At 38.8% G+C, this 19,261-nt stretch overlaps 1 protein-coding gene across 1 annotated transcript in view; it reads left to right on the top strand.

The window, feature by feature from the left end:
• Nucleotides 1-1,811: 1,811 nt before the first annotated feature.
• The window catches only part of KAT2B (K(lysine) acetyltransferase 2B), a gene marked incomplete at both ends in the record, with an annotated part of 25,403 nt that continues 7,953 nt past the window's right edge, over nucleotides 1,812-19,261 (top strand). The window contains 8 exons of the mRNA XM_010021322.1: nucleotides 1,812-1,938; nucleotides 6,449-6,594; nucleotides 7,109-7,198; nucleotides 8,956-9,137; nucleotides 11,294-11,485; nucleotides 14,022-14,128; nucleotides 16,520-16,645; nucleotides 18,973-19,109. Of these exons, the coding sequence (XP_010019624.1) occupies nucleotides 1,812-1,938; nucleotides 6,449-6,594; nucleotides 7,109-7,198; nucleotides 8,956-9,137; nucleotides 11,294-11,485; nucleotides 14,022-14,128; nucleotides 16,520-16,645; nucleotides 18,973-19,109 (1,107 nt within the window). The remainder of the gene's footprint in view (nucleotides 1,939-6,448; nucleotides 6,595-7,108; nucleotides 7,199-8,955; nucleotides 9,138-11,293; nucleotides 11,486-14,021; nucleotides 14,129-16,519; nucleotides 16,646-18,972; nucleotides 19,110-19,261) is intronic.

Consider the following 19,261-nt stretch of genomic DNA (forward strand, 5'->3'; position numbering starts at 1 on the left):
AAACTTTAAGAGGTGATGTAGGTCTGGATAACAAACAAGAGTAAAACTGGCTCCATGCCTGTGAAACTTTAAGAGGTGGTTTCTGCTGTAAAATAACATTGGGCCTTTTTCACTTCCCTGCCAATCATACTACTCATAGAAAAGAGATTACATTTTATGAGACTTAGAATACCCCAAACCTGTTTTAATCTTGCCCCTATTTCATACTGAAACTCCCCTGATGCCACGTTATAAATACATGTGGTGGCAGGCAGTCGGCACCCACGCAGTGAGTTTGGAGAGCCAGGGGGTTCAGGCAATGTAGGTTGTCCCCTTTCCAAGGCAAGTATGTGGAAGTGGTTTTGCTGGGCACTTGCAGGTGGATTTCTGAGTCATCTCTGGCTGCCGAAAGTGCCACTCACATCCCTTAGTATCTGCCAGATTGCCGCGGGTGTGGGCAGAGGCTATGGCATCAGGGGCCAGGACTCCAGCTGGATAAATACTTAAACATTAGAGATGGTAAAAACCTCGTGTGGTGCTCGGCAAAATGCAGGCAGCAGTTTTCTTAATGCTCAGGTTGCTGAATATTGAAATTAGTTTAGAAGAACAATTTATCATCAATCATCAAAGCTGTCAGTCTTAGGAGCTGTCAAGCTGTGATCCTTTCTGCTTCTTCTGGGTGCTTCTTCCTTAGGTAAGATGGGATTTGGAAACATAAAAGGAAAATGAAATAGGTTCCTGGAATAGATTGCATTAAATATATTCAGAATTGGGTTTGAAAAATTGCACTTTAGTGCTGGATATATTAACATCACAATTTTTCCTGCTAAGGTTGTTTCAGTCATAAATATTATGCAGCAGTTAGCATACTTTCCTCGCTGAGGTCTTGGCAGTGCAAATTCATGAGTATCTTGTGACAGCCCAGTGCACAGATACCTGAACAGCAGAAAAGCATGTTTTCCTTCCAATTAGATGTTCAAATAGGAGCATGAATCATGTTAGAAATACTTTACTGACAAAATAACCAAGTTATTTTAGATATGCAAAAGAAAATCCCCTCCTATAAAGCTCGAATTTGGATAACTAGAATTGGTACTTCGAACTTCTGAGTAATTTGAGACACAGTTACGAAAGTCACAACCTCTCCCTTCATGGCCACCCCTTTTAACTGCAGTCTATCTGTGGTGTTTCATACTTAGTAAGTGTAAATAAACCTCTTAGAGTAAGCATCAAGTTGCATTGGTAGTGTCACTCTCTTGGGCATCTGTTGCTTTTGTGTCCGAATCTTGCCTCAGAGAGCACTCTCTGATAGTGAAGTTATTATTTGCTTATTTCAGTATGTAGTTAACCCTCTTGGGTTGTCATAGGCTTGGTTTTAGTTGCGTGATTCCTTGTTGCCGGTACAGCTGATGACATATTGATAAACGTGTTTGATAACCTGTTTGTGTTTGTCTTGGTGGCAGGAGCTGTACATGTTGTTGTACCAGTAAATGTTTGGATACTTCTTCCACTAGTGAGGGCTTCTGTAAAGAAATTAGCCAGAGTTTGTGTATGTATTTTTCCAAGCTTACTAGAACAGTGTTAATCTCTCTATTTGGGGTACTATTCTATTTCTGACTATTTCTAGAAAATAAAGCCTAGCTGTGTGGTAGATAAAAAGAGAACAAACAAAGCAACAACAATAATAAAACACGCTGAAATCCCCCACCAAAACAAATCAAAAAACCCCAACTTATAGCTAATGTTACTTTTTATCGCCCTTGAAATAATGCAGTTTCAGCAAGTTCCTGTGTTTCACAGTGTTGATCTATACTGCTTTGCTTTGATTTCAGGCTGAGGAATCCTGTAAATGCAATGGGTGGAAGAACCCCAACCCACCTCCCACACCACCCCGGGCAGAGCTGCAGCAGGCAGTGGTGAGCCTCGCGGAGCCCTGCCGCAGCTGCAGCCACGCGCTCGGTAAGCTTTGGCCTTGCTTCCGCAGTTCACGTGCCTGTACCCAGGAATCTCTGCTCTGCTCTTGCGAGATAAAAGTCAAGATGCCATGGCAAGCCCTAGAGATGGGGGTTACGGTTGTTGGGTGTTAATGTCCATAACTTAGATCAAAATGTCCTAAAATGAGTTTTGAAGAAAATGAAGTAAGGTACAACTTCTAACAACCCATACTTTCTAAAATGCGAAAGCACTGTTAAGCTACCCATAACAATTTTAATACTTTGTGTAACATACACGTAAACCTCACATGGTTTTATCTGTCAGCAGCCTTAGTCACAACGTGAATGACTCTCTCCTGTAGGCTGTATTATGTTTTCTTACTGCAGAATAAGCTATAAAATACTCTTGAACATTGCTAAAGCAATGTTCTCTTACCTACAGAAAGAGCTGTGCCTATTCTGTGTCACAGAAAAAAATTCTAAGGTTGTACGTCTTAGCACTGTCTTAAGGTGCTGTGCAGACAGCTTGCAGATCTTAGAAAAAGCTGCTCAAAATCCACTCTCTAATACTGTTGTGGGTTTGTTTGGCTTTTTTTTGAGAATAATAATAATAATAATTTACCCACAAAGCCTGAAAAAGGGTAGTGAATCGCTGTATTGTTTGTATAAGAATTTGTGCATCCAGAATAAAAGCTGATTACTTTTTCTGTATATAATAGCAAATATTGAATAATAACTGAGCTAAAATAATTTTCAGAACTAATTGAAAAGAAGCAGTTGATATTTGATTTTGTTGATGTCCAAAACTTAGGACAGTGAAATAAGAAAATCTAAGACTTTCTCAATGGATCATTGATTTGTCTGTCTTTGAAAATAATATTGTACTTTGTGTAGGATTTTTTAAATTGGGATTTATTTCTACTTTTCCCCTCTTTTTATGCTCTAACTACATCTGATCTATTTCTGGGCTTTTCAGCAGATTCATTCCTTTTCCTGATGTCCCAAATCTCTGGGTTTACTTGCAGGAGAAGATTAACAAATGCATAGTATCACAGAAAGTTTGGTGGCTTTAGTCAAGTCACTTTCAGTCTTTCATCACACAGCTTCTCTGTGCTGCTTTTGGTTATGCAGTTAGGGTAGCTTGTATTACCCATCCCTTTCATTTGTGGCCTTTGAAGAAAGGGTTCTTTCTTTTTTTCACCCAAATATTATGAGATGTTGTGTCTGTCAATTCCCACTTCTTCAGCAGAATTTGTGGATCCTATGTATTTTGTAGAAAAACTCAGCTCTTTCAAAGGCTGAGGCTGTTTTTGCTCTATTAAAAAAATCTTAAATGACTCTTTAGGTAGGGAACCAGGGAAAATCAGTACTATGAAACCATCAAATATATCTTATGGAACAAACTGTATTTTATATATTGCTAGCTTTAGAAAAGGTAAAATTTCTTATTCTTTTGATTGCAGCTTATAAGGATGATGTTTCCTTTGAAATAACTGAAATGAATTGCTGTGTGCTTCTTCACACTACTGGCAGAAATATGTCTTTCAGTAGTGTTTTCCAAGATAATTTTCCTATTCGTCTCCTCTAAATTAGCATGTTGCTGCTGAATGCCTTTTAAACCAGACTGACCACAAGGTGCGTAGGCTTCAGATTATCATCTGCACTGCATTTTCGCTTCCTTGGAGAGACATTGAAATAGCATTGTAGAAATTCCTGTCTGGTTAAAGCCGTACCTGATGTAAAATATAGGATGTTTTGGCATTTTGCATTTTTCTTTAATTTAATGTTTTCTTCTGAAGGCAATCCTAGACATTAGTCTTGTTTGAGACATTTCTTTTTGGGGATATGGTTCAATCTTCAAGCAGTGCAGTTTTTGGTGCATAAAGCTGTTTGGTGGCATGTATTAACTTATAGAGCTTATTTCTGTCTACGTGCCTATGATTTGTATTCTTTTTTGTATTCTTTTCTTGTATTCTGCCTGCTTACATATGACTCGTGTTCTTCTATTTGTGGCTCATCCCCACAGCTTGTCTCAATACTGGGTTTTTAACGAATATTTCTTTTATTTGGACAGTGTATTGCATCACTGCCATAAAGTGGTGACTGACTTGGGTGTCATGAGAATTCATTCTCCACCAGCATCAAGACCACGTGTTACATAGAGGCTTTTTTCTGTTTCATATTTAATTGGTTTGGTGCGGTTTCCTGCTGGTAAACATTTTCAGTCTTGATTGACTTTTAGAACAAATTCATTAATATGTTAGTACACTATATACACACTCAGTCAACCTTTTTTTCCCGAGCACCATCTTCAGTTCCTGCTACGCACCTTCATGTAGCATATTGAAGTATTTCTTGGTTTGCCTGTCCTATGTAGATTACTAGTGTTTTTACGTATACACTAATTTTGAGAGAGACTCTGGACACTTTCCTCATTAACCCATTTTCTCACTACTCCTCAACCATACACTCAAGTACTTGCTTATTGAAGTTGCACGACTAAAATAACTCGGTATTTTTCAGGTCTTCATATCGTTACATCGGCCTTGTTCTTTCTGCTTGCTTTCTTCTTCTGCGTACTGTAGCAACTTATACTTGTGATTTTTGTTTTAATTTGTAATTATTTTTTTGCAAGCACAGCAGCAGCTGAGGAAGGTTGTACTGGTTGGGTAATAGAGATGAATGGGACTGTTATAATACTAGTCAAAAGTAATGCAGTGTTTAATGTCACTGTACAAAAGCTTTGATTTAATAAAAGGTTTGCTAATGGCCACAAGAATTTGGGAATGGACTGTGAACATCTGAAGAAAGATAGTTTTTGCTGGGCTGATGTAGCAACACTGGTGACTCTACAGTAAATGGTAACAGGTAGTAAATGCATGATGGTAATACACTTATGTTGCTTTTAGATTCACCTTGTGGGTAATAATTTTCTACTTTAATAAAATGTTTAAATACAGCCACTAAGTAATCAAGGTAACTTTCAGTATTGTTATAGAAACTGCGTGGAAGTAGCTTCTTGTGCTGATGTTTTATTCATTTGTTAGTTGAGTGCAAGGTTTCTTCGGTATGTTATCAATTTCTAATGCACTGCTTATCTAGAAGGGAATTTATTACTTTTGCAAGATAAGAACAGACAGCTGGTTTTATTCTGCCCAGAATGCTGAATATTTGACCTTGAAGAAAGCTCATGATGGCCCCCTCTCCACCTTTCGTTTCTGAGCGTATGTTCAGAACTTAAGACACTATATTATAAATGTTCATTTAAGTGGAAACAGTTGCTGGCATCTTTCTAACATCCTGAGCTACGGTGTCCTTTCTACTTGAAGCTGAACAAATTTATTGAATTTTAAATGTTTTGGCAGGTGTCATACCAACCTTCCCCAAACAAACCATCTTTGTTGGGTGGCCAATAAGTATGATTGTTTTCAAGTCATGTTATTTCTCCCTACTTCCTCCCTCACTAAGGAATCAGATTTGCTTTGAAAATTTCTTACCGGTCCTAACAACATTGGTATAGCTGAGATAATATAATAATTATCTAAGAAATAAATGTTGATTAAATTTATAGAAAAACTAATATGCCCAACCTTTTAGATAATTTTCCTTTTCTTTTAAATGATATTTCTTGTCCTTTCAGAGGAAAGGATGTGCATAACCACATACATTGGCCTGGAGTCAGAGAAGGTCATTGCTTTTTGTAATGCAAATATCCTCTTTCTGGGAATTGACTTCTTGGGGTTTTTTGCCTTCTCTTTTCCTGAGGCCATTTGTTCAAACCAGCTTGAAATGAATGTCCCGCTTCACTTGCAGAAGCCTCAAGCTTTTGGAAATTACAGATGTGGAACTCTATTTGCCTTTGGAGTTGATAAAAGGGAGTTTGTCACTTGGAAATTGTGCTACATTAAAAGATGCTTTTTTTTTTTAAACTTCTGAACAAATGAGCACGTACAATCTGCAACAGCTTTGTTAGTATAGTGTGCATAAAGCATAGTTTGACCCTACATGATATGCAAGTAAGAGACTTAGCCAATAATGTCCAGTTTAAAACAAAAAATGTATTTATAGAGCTGAATTTTGTTTGGTTTGGTTTGGTTTTTTACTCTTCACAGGATAAGGTGCTACTCGACACCTGGATTACCAAGTTTATGGGAATTATGGATTTATTTTCTTTAGTCAAGAAACCTTGTCTCAAAAGCATAGTACCTGGACAAAAATGTGTGTAGTTATTTATATATTGAAACATAATTGTATCAACAGGACTTCTGTGGTCTGTTTTAAGAACTAACAGTCTCTGTGATTCCTACCAGCCATCCTTCCTCTGCTGTGGGAATTACCACCACTGGACTACCTTTACACATTGCTCCGATGTGGCGCATATTTCAGTTACCTCTGAGAAGATGTTAAGTTTAAGTAGGTTATTAAAGGATCAGTGCCTTTACCATTATGACCTCGTTTGAGATATCTTAGGGAATACTTGTGCTGTTGGTTCTGTCAGCAGGCTTTTTACAGGTTTCGATTTTTATTTCGTTTAGCTGCTCATGTTTCTCACCTGGAGAATGTATCTGAAGAAGAAATGAATAGGCTCCTGGGGATCGTATTGGACGTAGAGTATCTGTTCACCTGTGTCCACAAAGAAGAAGATGCAGACACCAAGCAAGTTTATTTCTACCTGTTCAAAGTAAGTTGCACTTGTGTAGTATCATCTCAGGTTTTTCACTTTCTCACATATAAGCCAATGTCACTGCCCCTTATGCATATGTTGACTTTATCTGGTGAGACTTTTTCTCCAGCGTGATGCTTTAGTAGTTAAGTATGGGTGAGACATTCTGGTACTTGCAATGTACCATATACTACTACAAAGTCATCCAGATGGTCAAGGAGCTGACCCTGAGTCCCATGTCTAAACTGTGCATCCTGCAAGCCGTAATAACCATCTTCACTTGCATATCAGGAAAAGTCAGTTGACATAAGTGTTAACTTAGCTGCCTGCATTTGCTTGGAGAAGCTCCTTACATTTCTAAGAGGCTGCATTCACAATGTAGTTTAGTAGCTATAAATTCAGATGACTAAACAAGCCAATATATAGCCAGGAGATCTTCACTGCTGCTTGCAGTGTGTTGAGCACCTCTGCCTTCAGTTGACCCCATGTATACAAATATCCTAATTTCTAAAAATTTGTGTATTTTCAACAGCTTTTGAGGAAGTGCATTTTACAAATGGGAAAACCTGTAGTAGAAGGATCTTTGGAGAGTCCCCCATTTGAGAAACCCAGTATTGAACAGGTAAACAGTCAAAGCATGGGTTTGGTTGTGTGTTGCTTTATTTTTAATTATTTCATGTTTTTTTGGAGGGGAGATTGTTTGTTTTGGGTTTTGTTTTTTTTCTTTCCTTTTGTTTTTTTAAACATAAACACTGGTTTTGAAAATATGGCATTTTAGGCAGTGTGCACATGCTTTTGTATATTACTTTGTATATTACAAAGAGGGCGACTGTAGGAGACCTGCTGCTGCTTCTCCTTTAGTGTTGGCACAATAGTTACATTATTTGACTTTTTTTCATCATTCATCTTATGCTTTAATGAAACTGACATTTTTTGTGGTTTTAGAGAATGAATTTAAAATATTGCTTTCATGTGTGCTAGTTCTAATCTTTCTTTGTTTCAAGTGATGAAAAATGCTGTTGAAGTTTTGAAATCCAATATTAAAATGACACTTGTTTTCTATAAATCAATTGGAACAATCCAATTCAGTGAGATCATAGCCTTCTCTTTCAAAGACTAGACAACAAAAACCAGAGCCGAAAACAAAGAATAACTGAGGCTTTTGTAACTCTCAGAGGATGAAGAACATATGACAAATTCAGATTTGGTTAAACAAGCTCCTGAGAATGCACTTTTAGCACAGAAGTGGGCCATTAGCTCCAGGGAGACTATGCAGAGGCTCACATACCTCACTGAAATGGGAGCTCAATGTTTTCCCATCAGTAGATGAATGGATGCTCTATTGTTAAACAGAGTATTTTAAATGTGAAGTCTGTTACGTGCAGTAATTATTTCCTTGCAACTCTCACTTCTTATAATTTAGGAAAATCAAAACACTTCATTGCTGAATTTCTGGGGAGTCTTCACCTTAAGTTCTCCTTTAGATTGAGTATGAACAAAGAATAAGTGTGTGTAATATTCATACACTTCTAGTCATTAAAATATACTATTAAAAAGTTTTGTACTATATATTTTTTCATCACATTCTTCATACAGTTCGATTTGCCTAAGAAAGTAACGCGTAGAGATGAAAGGGTAATTCTTCTTATGCTGTATTTTGCAATGATTTTCCCTTGCAATAGACCAAGGTTTTTAATTCTGTTAGCAGTTCAGCAACTCAGTCACACAGAATCTTTTTCTAAGCGTCAGTATTATAATTCATTTATAACATAATCTGTGTATATATATTGCAGAACTTCACACATTTTAACTATCTTCAGCATTTTTTTTTAAGTGGACAGTATGCAAAGCACAGTGGGAGGACAAACTTGTGAAATACTAGCACTTTTTGAAGAAATAATATGATGTGTATTCACAAGTTTAACTAGAAGTCCACAAGCCCTAGTTACTGAAAAATAACTGGGGAGGTTTGTAGTTTATACTTGATTTACAGAGGAAATAAATCATGCAGCATGGTTATCAGCAAAATTGTGCATATGTAAGCATGTAGAACAAAGCCTACCAGATCTTTCTGTGTTCACTGAAGTTTTTTACTTCAAGAAGCAAGGAAGAATAAAGAATTTCCTTTCTTGCCCTTTAAGTCAGCTGCTGGAGGCAGATAGAATAAAACATCTGGATGTACCTGCTGCTGTTTTACAGGGGAACCAGCCTTTGGCAGCTACAAAAGTAGTTGAGTAAGGGGTTCATGGTCTCTGGTATTTGTTTTATTTCCCATGTAATGCAAATTCAGGGTTAATAAACAGAAAGTGAGGAATGTTCAAGGGTGCTCCTGCAAAAATTACGGCTAAGCAATTAAACATAATTTTCTTCTGTTTTAAGGGTGTGAATAATTTTGTGCAGTACAAATTTAGCCACTTACCCTCAAAGGAAAGGCAAACAATAGTGGAACTGGCTAAAATGTTTCTGAACCGCATTAACTACTGGCACCTGGAGACACCTTCTCAGCGAAGACTAAGATCGCCCAATGATGATATTGCAGGGTATAAAGTGAATTATACCAGGTAATGGTGCTCTTGCTTGTTACAAATCTTGCTTACACATATGGCATGTATACATTTCAGGAATACACCAGTACCTGTATGCCACAGGTGCCCCTTGTGAATGCTTGCAGTCATGGGATTTCTGTGAAAACCTGAAGATCTTATTGAGGCTATATCAGAGTTTCACATGCATCCTTGTGTTCCAAAAGGTGTGCTTTATCAGCCAAGAACAGGGAGTAGAGGTAGTGAACATTTGTATCTGACAATGCTTTTGCATGTCTTGTGTTGCAGAGTTGCTCTCAGACTTGTTAAGATGGGAGCCTCATGTAAGATAAAATTCAGGCAATTTGTAATTCAACTTAATTAAAACAAAAAGAAAAGATAACATTAAGCATGGTAAAGCATCACGCTTTGAAACCAAACCAGATTTGAAAAATTGAAATGATTTTGAAAGTGCTTGTGTGCTAAATGGGTAGTAAGTTCCTTAAAATTATAGTTCTTGTTATGACCTTTTAATATGTTGTCAGAATTCAAGGGAGTAACTTGGAGGAAAGAAGAGCTAGGATAAAAAGCTGGGTGTCTCTTAATTTTGCTTTTCTCGTAACAATAGTGCAGTGCCTTTTTCAGTTAGCACAGCGACAGCAGTTAAGGTTGCTGATACAGGCAACAGTTAACATGCTGTCCGTGAGCACAGACAGCAGTTAACAAAGGTATCTGCCAGCATGCCTGTTCTCAGGAATGGCCAGGGACACCTTTCCTAGCTGAGGATGAGCACTGCCCTTCTGCCTGCTTTCCTGGTGGCCATTCCTTTGACAAACCTCAGCTCCTTGCGGGAGAACTGCAGATCCTGGTGTGAGTTGAGACTGTGGCTGGTGATAGAGCAGACTGCATGTGTCTGTGTCCAACTGGAATGCTCTCAGATGACTTGTACCTCAAATAACTATCTGGTGTAAAGAACAGTTACTGATAATCACGGGGCTCCTAAGACCATGTTTGGTGGGTTTTGACCTCCATTTGTTTGTGGTTGGAGTCAACTTTTATTGGGAATCAATAGCTAGCATTGGCTCCGGGTGGTGACTTTCGTTGTTAATCATTTTGTCACTTGTGGTTTCTCAAACCTTCCTGCCTGCAGTCCCTAAGGTTCCTCCCAACCCAAAGTGCAACCTCTTCCCAGCTGATCTAACTTGTCATTGTGAGCTTCATTTGAAAACCTGTTGGTTTGAGTGAAACTGTATCAGAGATTCACACACATCGAGAGGTGTGCTTTATCAGCCAAGAACAGGGAGTAGAGGTCTGCAAACAACAGTATCTCGCAACTCTTTTGCAACTCTTGTGTTTTCAAAGATTAAGACACAAGAGTTTGGGAGAGCATTTTAAGACAGGCTATACTTTGGGTCCAGATGAGAAAACACAGCCAGGATCCAGCACAGTCTGTTTGCACCCAGTTCTTACCATTTTCTTTTCATGGTTGGAGCTTTCGTAATGGTTGCAGTCTGATTCTGCTACCATTAACTGTTCAGTTACATGCAGGTATCAAAATCTTTGTAAAATTAACAGATATGACCCACGCGTCGGTACCATGGTCTCTTTTCCAAGAAGAGTAACATGACATGCTCTATTTCATGTGTTTAATGAAAAACTCATTAGGGAGGGAGTGACTGGTAACCGAAAGACTATCAAGTAAGGATGTAATGGGAAGAAGCCAGCTAGTAGGAAGACCTTGGTGGGTGTCCAGTCAGACTGGGCTGGAGCTCATTAAAAGTGTTGCCCCTTTTGCATCTATGTGGGAAAATGTAGACATTTAAAGAGGAGAAAACAGGCCAGCGTAAGGGTCTTTGGAGCTGCAGGCAAGAGACGTGGGAGGCTGAACATGGAGAGAATACCTGCCATCAACTTGAATTTTATGTGATCTATGGTTAGTGTCTGGAGCAAGAGTGCTTTGTGGAAACTAGACTGCAGAGAAAAAGAATATATGGAGATTTAGAATTACTTGTCTGTCATTTATTTAAAAAACTGGGCAATATAAGTGCTGCTTAACTCTGTCCAGACTTGATGTGGAACAGATTTATATGGTCATATAGCTCTCAGCTGCATTATAAATGATGTGGGTAGTGGTTTTATTGCATTAATTCGTATGTTAGATGGTGATAATTACCTGGCTTTTTTCCCCTTTACAGGTGGCTTTGTTATTGCAATGTCCCTCAGTTCTGTGACAGTCTACCTCGGTATGAAACCACCCAGGTTTTTGGTAGGACATTGCTTCGCTCTGTTTTTACTGTAATGAGACGGCAACTGCTGGAGCAGGCCAGGCAGGAAAAAGACAAGCTTCCTCAAGAGAAACGAACACTAATCCTCACCCATTTTCCAAAGTAAGGGGTCGCAATGTGCCTGCACTGAAGGTTAACTAGTAATATGCAACTTCGGCATGGAAATGGAGAAATTACCTACAGCTTAAAATAGTTTCTTCTTTTATTCAATAACAAGTAGATACTGCAGTTTTCTTTTCTGCCATAACTTATACTAGTGTATTTTATGTACACAGCTGCTTGTTTTCCTTTGTCCTAGGGCTTTACTTTATAAAAAGGATTATTCATCTTGCTGGGGGATTGTGCTTATTGCCTGTTAGCAGGTATTGTTGATCACCTAATTGTTTTTTCTGTAGTTCTTGGAAGCAACATAGCTCCAGATCTCCAAAACATTTCTGCTTTTGTGACAGAGCAGTAAAAAAGGGAGTGTTGTACTGGAGTTTATATACAGCTAAGAATTTCAGTTTAATTCAACATTGTAATAGGGAACAAGTAGTAACCCCACCCCCAGAATAGACGTGTGCATTTGGCAAAGATGAGACTAGTTGGTATAAAGCTGCATTAGTGAATCCTAAACTGAAGAATTTCATATTGACTACCTGTTCCAGTAGTGGAATATGGATGATAATGTCTCACAATTAAATGGCAAGTGTTACATATACGCTATATGGAAGAATGAATTGTCTCGAAACATGCTCAACTTCGACAGTCCTTGATTTAAAACATTTTACTGCTGGTTAAGGGTGGTGGTGGTAACGGATTCATTCAGTGTATGCGTCCTGAAAAGAACATGTCTCTTAAAATATCCCTGTTTTGTGAAGGTGGCTTGGCTCTCTTGCCACCCATATTTTAAAAGTCTGTGCCTCCGAATGACAAAGGAACTGAATCTACAAGAGAGCTGGTGGCAGTGATGCTATGCAAGCTACTGTCTGGGGCTAGAGTTGGGTTAGTACTCAGAGGAATGAAAGACATGAGCTTTCCAAAGCTGAGTAGAGGCAAGATTTTTTTTGCTGCTACTATTATTGATAGCGCCTTTTACCACTTTGAAGAATGCAAACTGTCTCTGGGGTAGACTGCTACTGATACAGGAATGTTTGTGTATATCTGGGAATAGGATCATGATCTGGTCCTGAAATAGGTATAAAAAAGGATTTGACACTGCATTTATACAAGGAGGAGATTTGCGGAGGAAGGAGGTGTGCATATGCCCCTATGTTTCCACTGCCATTTACACCCTAGATAAATAATTTGAAAAGCATTATTATTCACTGCAGTTCCTTTTAATATTCTGCTGGGGGCGGGGGGAGGAGAAAAGACAGACGAGCACTGTTTGCTGATGATCTGTGGGAAACAGGAATAATGTTTTAAATCTTTTATGGGCTGCATTTGTCTCTCTGCTGGTGTTAGGCAGTGAACCCTGTGGAGTAGCTGCAGCTCAGAGCACAGAGCTGGTGCTTGGTATCAGTGCTGGGCTCCTGGCTGCTTTGGCAGCTCCTTCCTGGACAAAGGGAGCACCCACAGCTTATGTCTGTGTGTACCTAGGAAATAGTCACCGAGCAGTCTGAACACAGATCCTCTGGGCTGCCTATTAATGTAGCCGTGGCTGAAGTTTGTTCGGTGCTTCTGCTCCATCAGAGATGGCCAAGTAGCTGTTACAAACTTTTTAGCTGTTATCAGCTGTATAGATAGCAGCAAACACCACGCATTGCTGTGCTTAGATATAAATGTCCTATATATCAAATACAAGAGTAGGACTTGATCCTGAAGATCCTTATCCTGTTCAAGGAAGTCTTACTCAACAGTCTGTTGGTTTCACCTGGGCAGCTTCTATACATATAGATGACTCTAGAGAGTAAAAATGTGCCGTATCAACTTCTGCTCTGAAACCCTGCTTTGTGCAACATAGGATAAGCAGCTATCTTGCTTCTCAGAGGGTATTGATGTATTAGCCTTGGGAAGGCAAGCGTGCTGGATAGTCTTATCTGTGGAATTTCTCTCACATATAATAATACTGGAAGAGGTTTAAATAACACTGTTTCTCTAAATGTACCAAAGTAAGATTAAAAATACTGTTACGCAAGTGCAAACATGCAATTAAATGTTACAATAGGATGTTTAAAGGAATGAAAATATCTTCTTAAGAGCATTATTAGTAACTAAGTCTGGGATTTTATAAATCTGTAAGAAGCAGAAAACAAGTGCATCTGCAAAACACTAGTTTGTCAAAATAGACATATTTTGTCATCATTGTATAACATGGGTACCTTGGCATCTGTCAACTTGTAACTTTCTTATTAGTATACAGTTTTGTCCTGTAAAAGTAGTTTGCAAGTGTTTCTGCATTTGTGAATTAGGTAGATATTGCTTATAATCAAAGATAAATTTTCATAGGTGAAAGCACTCTGCTGAAGTAGGATGCTTAATGTCTAGTCTGCCTTGTGATTTTTGTGTGTGTTATTTTAAAAAAATTAGTTGGCCAACAGCATTTTCTTACTGAGTCAGTAAATATTTTTAAGTTTAAAAAAGTTGCAAATGCTTATTCTGAAAATGAACCTGTTTTGAATACTCCTGTTACTATTTCACCTGCTTTTGTGCCTAGGTTTCTGTCAATGCTGGAAGAAGAAGTGTACAGCCAGAACTCTCCCATTTGGGATCAGGATTTCATGGTGTCTAGTTCCCGAACTGGCCAGCTGGGAATCCAGACAGGTGATTTGCATTTAATGGTGTGTTAGGGAGAACCTGAATGCAAAGATAAACATGTACAAGTGATGAATTCTAAGGAATGAGACTTAGATGCACAGCTTTATAAATAGCAGCCTATACTGAAGTCAGTCCGTCTCAAGTAAGAACAGGTGCCTCACTCTCTGATGCTTTCTCACATAAAGATCCCATTTTGATGATGAAATCCAGCTAACTGAAGGTGCCAGTGGAGCAGGCTGAGTGCAGAGGCAAATCATTTGAGTACACAAGTGCACTCGGTGTGGGCAAGTGAGAATGGCCAGTGGGTAAATGGCTGCAGTTGGTCACCTGCTGGACAGCGGTCCCCTCGCATAGGGACCATGCCAATACGCTGACTGTAGCAGAAGTGACATAGGGGCCTAGTAGTAGGGAAATAGGGACCTTCTACATCAGATGTCCCATTGCCTTTGTACACACACCTTTGATTTTCTTGGGTTTTTTTAATAGCTTTTCCTTGCTTTGTTTCTTATCCATGTCGGCTATTCTGCAGCACTCTTTCTCAGTTAAGATACTGAGGTGTAAGTCATCCCTAAAATTGCAGGAGACATTGATGATCATCTTATTTCACTGCCCTTCCTGCTCAAAAGTATTTAAAAGCCATTTATGCAGCTCAGGGGTTGACTTATTTTTCAAGTATTCAATATTTTATAACAATTCAGTGTTTTGAAGCAATTGTTGATTATCAGTTGACAAAATCATCATGTCAGCGCTTTATCTGATAGCGAATTTACTAGAATAGTAGGAAAATTCCACTGTGACAGATACAGGCTTTTTGTGTGAGAAATTCCTGGTCTGCACCAGGGACCAGTGAATTATGCCTTAGGCATAAGTTCATTGCTGCTCTAAAATCATGTTGCTCTCAGAGTTCATTCTATTGGGTACATTTCTGGAATGGTTCATTTTAAGAGATTCAGAGCAGCCCTGTGGAGAAGGATTTGGGGGTGTTGGTTGATGAGAAGCTTGACATGAGCCAGCTTCAGTGTGTGCTCACAGCCCAGAAACCAACCATATCCTGGGCTGCATCAAAAGAAGTGTGACCAGCAGGTCGAAGGAGGTGATCTTGCCCCTCTCCTCAGGGCACATGAGACCTCACTTGGAGTTTTGTGTACAGTTCTGGTGTCCTCAACATAAAAAGGACATGAAGCTGTTGTAGCAAGTCCAGAGGAAGCCACGAGGATAAGAGGGCTTGAGCACCTCCCGTATGAAGACAGGCTCAGAAAGTTGGAGCTCTTCAGCCTGGAGAAGAGAAGGCTGCGTGGAGACCTCATAGCAGCCTTCCAGTATCCGAAGGGGGCCTACAAGGATGCTGGGGAAGGACTCTTCATTAGGGACTGTAGTGGTAGGACAAGGGGTAATGGCTTTCAACTTAAACAGGGGAAGTTTAGATTAGATATAAAGAAGAAGTTCTTTACAGTGAGGGTGGTGAGGCACTGGAATGGGTTGCCCAAGGAAGTTGTGAATGCTCCAACCATGGCGGTGTTCAAGGCCAGGTTGGACAGAGCCTTGGGTGACATAGTTTAGTGTGAGGTGTCCCTGCTTATGGCAGGGGAGTTGGAACTAGATGATCTTAAGGTCCTTTCCAACCCTAACTGTTCTATGGTTCTAATGTGCACCTTTCAAGCACTGGATTCTTGGCACGAATATGGCACAAAAGAGCTGGTGGTGCTGATGACACCAGGATAAAAGCATGTAGGGAGAAAGACTGCAGGTGTCCAGACTACAAGCTGTTACCTCAACCCTCTGCCTGTCTGCCAAAAATCCTGAAACAAATTAAAGCAGGGCTGATTTGGGGTGAGTGTTGCGTTTTCTTTTTTTAACATCTCAGAGATGTTAGTCTGTGGCATTTTAAAATAATAGTTTCATCCTCTTAACTGGTGCAACAGCTTCTCCCTTTATTGAGTTTGATTTGTCCAACCCTTCTTTGAACACTGTTAAAGTGGACAGCTGACGCTGAGTGATGAGATTTTGCTTCTCAATAGACCCCTACAAAAAGCCTTTTCATGAAGCTAAATGCCAGCAGGCTTGGCAGGTACATGAAGAAAGTTTGTTTTCTTAGCTTGTGCTCAGCACTGCAGAGTAGTAAAGCCTGATATTTGCAATCTCTCTCATCCAACAGTAATACAGTCTCATTACGTACAAGCTTAGAAAAATATATAGAGATAAAGCTTTAATGTCTCTCTTTGCAAACTGGTGGCGTTGCTCTGTTGCACGTTAGCTGTTACTTCTGAGGTGGTGGGTGTGAAGTTGGGTCCATCGTTGTGAAAGTCCTTCAGAATCTTAAGGGGCTCCATGGGTACGTCAGCACCTAATGGGTTCAATTTCCTGATTTTTTTGTGTTTGTCTTTTATGCTATTGCAGTTATCAGTCCTCCTCCTGTTGCCAGATCTGTTTCGTACAGTGCAAGTCCTTCATCTCTGGAGCAACCCAACAGTGGAAGTATGAGTCCTGCTTGCAAAGCTGCTTCTGCCCTTGACCCAAACCTAGGTAACGAAGAGGGAGACTTGCTTTTTGTCTTCTGTTGATATCATCAGTAGTTGGAGTATACAGGACCATTACCTTCACTCTGCAATAGAGATCATGAGGTGCTTTTGCTAAAAGACGTGCACACGCAGACTTTTTCTCCACTATGGTAATGTTTAACTAGCAGAAATGGCAGCTGTATTTGCAAAAAAAGTAAAATAAAAAAATGGTTTAAATTAAAATGGGGAAAGGTCTGCTAGTGGAGAAGAGGCTGTTGAAAAACACTTTGCTTGGAGTACATGTATTATGAGTCATGAAGAAAGATTTCATTCAAATAAAGACGGAGGAGAAGGAGCCATTGCATTTTATTTTTTCTTAATCTTTCAAGGTACTGAAATTGCATACATCTGAGTGTTAAAGAAAAGCAGAAACACACTGACTAGGTTAAATTTAAAACCTGAATGAGGTCAGGGTTAAAAAAAAAAAAAGAAGTTTTGGGGAAAGCAAGTTGTTGAATGCATAAATTTTCCTAATAAATCCTTTTTCAAACACCTCAGGATTAATGAGCATGTCAAGAAAGTTTGTAGGTCAGAGAGATGATCACGAGCTTATGTAAAGTAAGTCCTCAAGGAAGTAGAAAAAGCTAAATGAATTCTTAGCCTTCAAGCTATGGAGGAACTTAACGTGACTCCTAAAAAGCAGTTTTCTTTGAGGGACAAATTGGGAAATGGTCTTTAAAGTGGGAATAGGTAGAAGATTTTTTGGTAACAGATCAGCAAAATGAATGGTAAGTAGTCACTAGGAAAACTTACATTTTTTTGAGAGTCTAAAAAGAAATATGGAATTAAAACCCTAATTATTAAGTTATACAGCTGAGTTGTCATTGGAATTGCCCTTGGCACTACAGAATTGAAACACCACAGATGCAAAACCAGTTTCAAAAGGGGTTGTAAGAGACTTCAGGAAACTGTCAATTTTAAGTCTCCTATTTCAGTCAATTAGAAGAAACAATAATAAACTGATGAAGAATAGAATGAATAAATGTGTGAGCTATGTGATGCATGGAAATTCAGTGTGCCTTTTGTAGAACTTGTGAATTGTACGTATCTGTGAAGGACTTGGTGAGCATTTGGAAAGGGTTTTGTGTACTTGGATTTACAGAAAGCTTTTGACAGATTGCTTCAGAAAATTCTATTTTAAAACAAGAAATTAATCTCTTGGAAAATAAAGGAAAGGTCTGTTCACATGTGAATGACTGTTTAAAATATAAGAAATGAAGAACAGGAATCAAAGTTTCCACAGCAAAGGGAGGTTAACTATATAATTCTATTGTTAAAACCAAAGAATTAAAAACAGTTACACTGCTTGAAAGTCTGAAAAGGGGAATGAATGAACATTTGATCCTCATATATTTAGAGTGCTATAGCTGTTGGAAAACAATCTATACCATATGTGTGAAATAATGGGCATAATGGGCCCTAAACTATCTGGTTGTTTCAGAAAGAGAATCTTAAAAACCAAAACAACACAAAAATAAACAAACAAAACCAAACTAATTTATCTCATGGCTCAGTGCTGGGTCACAAAGGCAAAATTCTGCATCCTGGCTCTGAGCTTTAGCAGATCTTTAGGGGAAAAAATACAGGAACAAGTTAACCATGGAGTGATATTCCTGTTTTTATGCTTTCCTAGGATAAATCCTGAGCTAGCAGCTGGCTCTGTTAGTATTATTATAACTCTACTAGTCTTTGGAAGACTTTTCTTTCATGAGTTTAACTAGTTGCTTTTGCTATATTACAGGTCAGTCTGCAGTTAGTAGGGCAGTTAATAATTAACATGGTATGTTTTGATTTGGAAACTTTATATGGATTTTCTAAGTTAAATATGTATGATGTGTCAGACTGTACATGCTGCTTGGTTTACAAAAAGGGTGAAAGAAATCTATAATGGACACCTAAGTCCAGTGAATCCCAAGATGGGATTTCGTGTTATCCAGAAGTATGCACTATAATTTGTGTATTGTGACCTGTCCTTCCAAGACAGCAGCACAGAGGTTAACTGCAGAGTAAGTTGAAGCTAAAAGGAGAAATAGTTTCACTGTGAACTACAAAGGTATAGGAGGAGAGGTGTATTAAACTTGCTTCATGCTAATATTCCAGTGCAAAGACAAAATGCAGCAGTGATAATTATTGTTCAGATTTCATTATTTTCTTTCTCCCTTTCTGTAGTGATTAAAAAAATCACCCCAAACTTTGCATACAAACTAAAGAATATAATAGAAGTGCTAGACTTTGTAGTGCTGGTCTGTGACAGCTTGGTTGTTTCTAATTTGTCCTGGTTTTGTTTTATAGGAGAAAAGAGAAAAAATAATGAACCCTATTCTCCGGAGGATTCCAAAAGACCAAGGGTTGTGGGAGATATTCCTATTGAGTTAATCAATGAAGTAATGTCAACAATTACAGATCCTGCAGCAATGCTCGGGCCAGAGGTGAGAGAAATATGTAGGCTTGGTGTTGCAAATGGTCTGTTTGTAGATGGTCTGTTTTTAATAAATGTTCCACACAGATAGGGTATGATAAACTAAGAGTCCACAAAACTGACCCTGCTGTCAATAAGAAAAATAGAGACTTTGAAAGAGTG

Source organism: Nestor notabilis, unplaced genomic scaffold, assembly GCF_000696875.1.
Source record: "Nestor notabilis isolate BGI_N333 unplaced genomic scaffold, ASM69687v1 scaffold8019, whole genome shotgun sequence".
In the NCBI taxonomy this organism is placed as follows: Eukaryota; Metazoa; Chordata; class Aves; order Psittaciformes; family Psittacidae; genus Nestor; species Nestor notabilis.